This window comes from Carlito syrichta, unplaced genomic scaffold (assembly GCF_000164805.1).
Source record: "Carlito syrichta isolate Samal-C Ts95f unplaced genomic scaffold, Tarsius_syrichta-2.0.1 Scaffold153864, whole genome shotgun sequence".
Taxonomy (NCBI): Eukaryota; Metazoa; Chordata; class Mammalia; order Primates; family Tarsiidae; genus Carlito; species Carlito syrichta.
Genome location: NW_007097960.1, coordinates 18,244 through 25,372, shown reverse-complemented (window position 1 = coordinate 25,372; position 7,129 = coordinate 18,244). Strand labels below are relative to the sequence as shown.

Below are 7,129 nucleotides of genomic sequence, written 5' to 3'. Positions count from 1 at the left end.
CCCTGCGGTCCCGCTCGGGCTCCTCCGGGGGCCCGCTGCGGCGCCGGGGGTCGTCCAGGAAGTTCCGCACCGGGTTGGGCTCGAGCACGCCTTCCTGCGGGCAGGGAGCAGGGGGTCGGCGGCGCCCGAGCTGGGCAGCTCCGCCCCACGGGCGCCCACCACTGACCCGCTGGTTGCGCTCGTACTCCGCAATTTTCTCCATCTCCTCGTTCATCTTCTCGATGTTCTGCCTGCGCCGCTCTTCCCACTCCTGGCGGGGGCACGGATGGAGACCCGGCGTCAGAAGATGCGGCCAGCCCCCCGCCGGGGGATGGCAAGGCCAGCCTTTGGCCAGTGTCTGGGAATTCGCTCTCGGCGCGTTCCCCATCCACGGTGGCTGCCTAGGCCAGGCATGGTGGCTCATGCCTGTGGTCCCAGGCCTTTGGGAGGCTGAGACAGGAAGACTGCCTGAACCCCGGAGGTCAAGGCAGTGAGCTGTGATTGTGCCACTGCCCTCCAGCCTGGGCGACAGAGTGAGACCCCGACTGAAAAAATAAAAAAGGAGGGGCCGGGCAAAGCGGCTCATGCCTGTGATCCCAGCACTTGGGGAGGCTGAGGCAGGACGATCGCTGGAGGCAGGAGCGTGAGAGCAGCCAGGGCAACATAGCAAGACTTCAGCAATACAGAAAAATTTTAAAAATTAGCTGGGCGTGGTGGTGCACCCCTGTAGTCCCAGCTTCTCCCGAGGCTGAGGTGGAAGGATCACCTGAGCCCAGGAGGCCGAGGCTGTGATGATCCATGACTGCACCACTGCCCTCTAGCCTGGGCCACAGTACCCCCGATGCAGCAAACTGTGCCTAGACTGTGAAACAACATGCCTGCCCTGCACACTCACTTTCCCCTGGGAGTCTGGGGTTCTGGCATTTACTGGGCGGAGAAGACCACATGGCCAGCCTCCTATTAAAAGCCCTAGGCGCTGAGTCTCTCACGAGTATCCCTGGGAGACACACGCTGCCAGTTCAACGCTGGAGGAATTAAGCACATCTCATGCGTCCCTGGGGCCAGGACTCTCGGAAGCAGTGCCCTGGCCCTTGCTGACTCTGCTCTGTGTCCGTTCACTGGGATAAATCTAAGCCATGAGTCACACCCCACGCTGAGTCGTGTCTTCCCAGCAAATCGCTGAACCCTCTGGTGTCAGGGATCCCAACACACCACAGCTGCCATGACCATGACGGCAAGAACACCCATAACTCGGCAGATGGCTAGGTGACCCTCCACAATCCGTTCTCCCCTTCTGGGATGACAAAATTCTAGGGCCCGTGGCCAGCCAGCTGGAGACATGGTTTCATCCCCCGTCTCCTTTGTGGTGAGGCACGGCAGGCATCCACGGTCTCACCCACAGAACGTGAGAAGGGATCAACCAGCTCTTCTTCCCCCTCCTTGGGGACTGGACCTCAATTGTGGCCACAGCCCAGACAATAACCGTGCCCTGGGACCACCAAGCAACGAAAGGCAGCCCCAGGATCCTTGAGTGACCTCACAGAGCAGGGCCTCCCCTCACCACAGGGCTCAGCTTACAGACAGAAACGAGCTTCTGCTCTACCTGGGCATGGCATTTGGGAATTTTTTGTGCTAGCAGCTTAGTGTGTCCCAACAGTAAACAACCACACTCAGGAAACACTTGCTTGGAAGCCTTCAAAGCCTGACATTGCCGAATGCTCCCGATAGCCTGGAAATCTACTTCTTACTCCTGTGTGAGTCCAGAAACGGGAAGCTCACAGAGGGAGGAGCGCGGCCCGAGGACAGGCAACTAACAGAAGCAGGCCACACCCAAGGCCACTGCAGACCAGAGGCCACTGCGATAAACAGCCTGCTGACCGGCATGTCAGGGCGACTGGAGCGGTTACAAGGTCACTGCCCCCACACACACACTCAGGCACTGACAGACACACAGAGAACAGAGAACACTGCACAGAGCTCATGCACACAAGCCCAACAGACAGAAAGACGTGCCAGAGAGATGAGGAGAGAGGGCCAGCAAGCAAGAATGTACCAGAGAGGGGGGAATGAAAGACAGAAAGAAACTGGGAGGGAACATACTAGACAGGAGGAGATGGGGAGGGTGAGGAGGAGGAGGGGAGAGAGAGTGAGAGAAACACAAAAAGATGCACTAACAGGAAACAGTCCGGCAAAAGAGGAATAGAAGGCCGGATGCGGTGGCTTGCACCTGTAATCTCAGCACTTCGGGAGGCCAAGGTGGGAGGATCACTTGAGCCCAGGAGTTTGAGACTAGCCTAGGCAACACAGCAAAACCTCATCTCTACAAAGAAAATAAAAAAACTAGCTGGGCATGGTGGCATGTGCCTGCAGTCCCAGCTACTCAGGAGGCTGAGGCAGGAGAATTGTCTGAGCCCAGGAGGTCGAGGCTGCGATGAGCAATGATCCTACCCCTGCACTCCAGCCTTAGTGACAGAGCGAGAGAGCAGGACTAGAGAGAAATGAGACAGCAGCAAGCCTCGGCCATGGGCTTCAGGCCCTGCCCAGCTCCTACCTTGGATTTGCGGTCAGAGGCTGAGGTGTCACTGGCTCCCGAGAGATGAGGGGACCCCCGGCCACGGCCCCTCCGGCCACGGCCCCCAGCTCCTCCTCGAGGCTGCTCCCCGGAGCCGTCCTCCCAGCCACGCACTGTCCGGCCCATGCCTGCCCGGCCTCCCTGCTGTCGCCCTCCCTTGCTGGGCCCTGGGGGCCGAGGGGTCCCAGGAGACCTCCGGGAAGGACCCAGACTCTTCTCCTGGAAGGGGGAAGGGAGAAAATGTAGTCACGGGGAGAGAGAGACTCGGACACTCCAAGCAGAGAGGGCAGCTCCCAGGATCAAGGCCACCCAGTGTGGGGGCTCCTGGACCCCAGGCCTCAAGCCTCTGCCCGCCTCACACCCCATGATGAGCTCACCACCTCGACTGCCACATTCTCCTTCTCCACCGAGCGGCCCTTCCGGGGAGCCGTCACAGCTACTCCCTCAAGTTCAGCTTTTTTACGATCCTCCTCGATCTCCTAGGGACAAACAATCCAGGGTCGGGGGTGTCAGACACCCTATGTGACACCCCCAGCTCAGTTCCCACAGCCCCTGTATCTCCCCCTAAGTCTGGCTCAGGATTCTCTCCTGAGTTCGACAAGAAAGCTGGGCATTTCTCTCGAACCCCAGCACACGGTGCCCTGGTTAGAACTCTCCTGTGATCATCTCTGATGACAGCCTTCCTCCACAGCCTGAGAGACCCTCCAGGGTCAGACTCACTGCCTCCTGCCCTTATCTCTCACTCACTCCTGTTCAATCACTCTGGCTTCCCTGCTGTTCCCAGAACAGACCAGGCTCAGATTTGCCTCAGGGCCTTTGCATCAGCTGATTGCTTTCCCAGAAATGCTATTTCCCCAGAGATTCTTCATGCTCTCACCATCTTCAAGCCTCGGCTCAAATGCCCCCTTCTCAGCCAGGCACACTGGCTCACGCCTGTAATCCCAGCACTTTGGGAGAAGGAGGTGAGAGAACTGCCTGACTCCAGGGATTCAAGACCAACCTGGGCAATTTGGCAAGACCTTGTCTCTACAATAAATTAAAAAATTAACCAGGCGTGGTAGTGCACAACTACAGTCTCAGCTACTCAGAAGGCTGAGGAGGGAGGATTGCCTCAGTCCAGGAGGTTGAGGCTTCGGTGAGCTGTGATCGTGCCACTGCACTCCAGCCTAGGTGACAGAGTGAGACCCCAACACCCCAAAAAAGATACATTTTAAAGGCAAAATAATAAAACGAAATAAAAATAAGAAACGAGTGTGCCTGCTGTTCTCTGTTCTCACTCCTCCTCACTGCCTGGCACAATGTGCACTTACTGCTGGCCTTTTCCACCATGACAGACTCTGTCTGAGGACAAGGACAGCTGTCTGTTTTTTTCTTTTGAGTTGGAGCTTCACTCTGTCGCCCAGGCTGGAGTGCAGTGGCACGCTCACAGTCACTGCAGCCTCAACCTCCTGGGCTCAGGTGATCCTTCCGCCTCAGCCTTCCAAGTAGCTGGAACTACAGGCATGTACCACCATGCCCGGCTGATTTTTTGATTTATTGTAGACACGAGGTCTCGCCAAGTTGCCCAGGATGGTCTTGAACCTGCAGTCTCAGGCAATCCTCTCACCTCTGCCTCCCAAAGTGCTGGGATTATAGGCATGAGCCCCTGTGCCAGCCGTTTCTGCTTTTTCCATTGACACATATCCCAAGCCTAGAACCCTACCTGGCACACAGCAGAAACTCAATATGCTTTTTTTTTTCCAAATGAATGAATGCATGAAGAATGAATAAATGAAACCCACGCCTCCTCCTGGATCCCCCCCAGGGATGGCCGCACTGCCTACTCTTGGGCCCTCTCCTGGGCCCTCCCCCTCGCCCCCAACTGCCCATGGGTAACTGACGAGTCCCTCTCAACAGCCTGGCCCTGAGTAGGTACCTGGAATCCCTGCCTCAGTGTCCTCTCTGGTCTCTAGGTTCCAGCATCACCTCCTCCCACCCACTCCCACATAGCCACCAGGGACGTCTTCCTAGAAAGCTGGGGCAACCTGGTCCCACCCCTGCTCAAGCCCTCTGCGGCACCCCCAGCACCCTGAGGAGAAAGGCTCAACTCTCGGCCTGACAGCAGTCAGGGTCCTGCACAGTCTGGCCCCTGCTGGTTCCTCCGGGTCAACTCTCCCCTAACGGGCCCTCTAGTTTCGAGTTCGAAGCTCTCTTGCTTCCAAATATTTACACAAGCCCTTCCCTCTGCCTGAAACACATTCCCCTCTACTTTTCTTTTTTTTTTTTGAGTTGGAGTCTCACTCTGTCACCCAGACTGGAGTGCAATGGCCGCGCCCAGCCACCGCAGCCCCGACCTGCTGGGCTCCAGCAATCCCTCCGCCTCCGCCTTCCGTAGCTGGAACTACAGGCATGTGCTACCATGCCCGGCTGATTTTTGATTTATTGTAGAGATGAGGTCTCGCCAGGTTGCCCAGGCGGGTCTCGAACCCACAGGCTCAGGCAATCCACTCACCCCAGCTTCCCAAAGGCGCGGGATTACAGGCTGAGTCACAGAGCCCGGCTCCCTCCCCTTTTCAACTGGCTAACATCCAGTCACCACTCAGGCGTCAGAGTACCCTTCTCCAGGAAGCCCTCCCTGAAATCCCCCAGACTGGGTCGGGAGTCCCCTTCTGAACTGGCACAGAGCCCTGGATTTCCCCATTCCAGCCTTGTCTGCTGCGGGTCATCAGCAACTGAGGGCAGGACCATGTCCCTGTCAAGACTGTGACCCTGGAAGGGCAGGTCTGCATCATTCCCAGCTGCAGCTCCCCTCAGCGCAGAGCCTGGTACAATGAAGCCCTTGGTGATTACTTGCGAATGAACAAATGGAAATGGAATGAAGGAAGGAATGTCAGGCTAGGCCTTCGGCTTTTATCCTGACAGTGATGGGGAACCATGAAGAGATTTTAAGGAAGGGAGAGGTGAGAAAAACTCACTGCGGGGAAGAGAGGGGGTGGGGTCTCCCAGGGCGGGGCTAGGGCACCTGGTAGCGCCGGATGAGGGCCTCATTCTTCCGCCGAAGCGCCTCGATCCTCTTGTCCAACTCGGCATCCTTCTCCTCCTTCGATTTCAAATCCAGGGTGGCTGCCTGAGACCGGGAGGCGTTGGGGGCCGGAAGGAAAGCTCTCCACCCGCACCAGACCACTCAAGCCAGGGGCCGAGAGTCTGCCCCCCGGGGCCCCTCCACCAAGCCCTCTCCCCAGAACTGAAATCCTGGCGACCCCACTTTCAGTCTCACCATCGCGCCGGCCGGGTGGGGTCGGGGTCCCAGCAAACCTCGCCTTCAGAATCCCGAGGCAGCACTGGGGCTTCCTGGGAGCAGAGGGGACAGAAGGACTAAGGCCAACGGCCCCCCAGTCTGCTTCGTCCCCTCCCATATCGCGGCTCCTCACAGACACACCCCCAAAACCCGGACACCCAGACACCTCCCACCCTCGCTCTCATGCCCGCTGCCGGCGCCAGCCCTGCCCCCGCCCTGGAAAAACGGAGACTCTGCCCCGCCCCGGCCTTTGGGGACACCCGCTCCCCGCGTAAACACAGTGGCCAGCCCCACCGCGGAAGGAAACACCCAGCACCTGCTCTCCTCCGGACAGACTCCGGTCCAGCCCCCACGTCCCTGTGGGAGGGTTTCTGGCCGAGTCCCCGCCCTCAAGGGCGCTCCGCTGCTCGCTCTCCCAGCCAGCCGCACAAGCAATTCCACGCCCACCGCCCCGCGCCCGCGCTGGGGCCGCTCACGTCCGGGCGGACGTTCTAACCCTGGCAGAGACTTCCCCAACCGACACTCCCCAAACTGCGCGAACCCCACTCGTGCGGGCTGTCCCGGCACTCGCAGGACATTCTCAGCCCAGGCCTTCTCCGGGGATGTCCGGCCTCCGGCGCCCGGCGAAAGGCACGACGGCCTCCCGCCTCCTCCGAAAAGATTCTGAAGAAAGGCCCGGAGCCCACCGGCCAGGCTTCCAGCTCGATCACCCCAGGAAACCCTCGACCCGACGAGGACAAAACTTCCAAGGCCCGCCCACGGCTTTGCAGCGAAAGGCTCCAGCCTCAAGCCCGAAGGAAAGCCAGGGCCCCGCCCCCAGCTTCCCGAGCCAGCGCGCTAACTCGGCCTCCGACGCGCCCGGCAAACTTCCTGGCCACGCCCCCGAGTAAGCCCCACCCCTGCCTCGTTGCGTCATATCTGGCCCGCCTCCCTGCTTCCCCGGCCGAGGTTCTGCCCCGACCCCAGCAAACCCGCCAACGCGCTGGGGCCAGCGCCTCTGGCTCCAGCAGAACTTTCTGGCTCCACCCCCAGCATACCCCGCCAGCATTCTGGTCCCGCCTTCTGGCTCCCCGCCACACTTCGGTCCTCCGCCACATTTCTGCCCAGCCCCTGCCTTCGCGTCAGCCTCGGGATCCGCCGCAGACCGCCCGGCCAACGACCAGGACCCATCTCCAGCGCCAACAAAACTTTCTGGCCCCGCCCACAGCGTTCTCGGCCAGCGTCCCGGCCCCGCCCCACACCTCTCCCGGCAATCTTTTGGCTCCGCCCCCAGCCCGGGCACAACTGCCCGACTCCGCCCC

At 59.8% G+C, this 7,129-nt stretch overlaps 1 protein-coding gene across 1 annotated transcript in view; it reads right to left on the bottom strand.

The window, feature by feature from the left end:
* The window catches only part of CCDC9 (coiled-coil domain containing 9), a gene marked incomplete at its 3' end in the record, with an annotated part of 10,960 nt that extends 5,076 nt beyond the window's left edge, over window positions 1-5,884 (bottom strand). The window contains exons 1-6 of the mRNA XM_021708996.1: window positions 5,808-5,884; window positions 5,553-5,657; window positions 2,929-3,030; window positions 2,531-2,770; window positions 167-250; window positions 1-94 (exon numbers count right to left, since the gene is read on the bottom strand). Coding sequence (XP_021564671.1) covers window positions 1-94; window positions 167-250; window positions 2,531-2,770; window positions 2,929-3,030; window positions 5,553-5,657; window positions 5,808-5,810 — 628 coding nt within the window. The remainder of the gene's footprint in view (window positions 95-166; window positions 251-2,530; window positions 2,771-2,928; window positions 3,031-5,552; window positions 5,658-5,807) is intronic.
* Window positions 5,885-7,129: the final 1,245 nt, after the last annotated feature.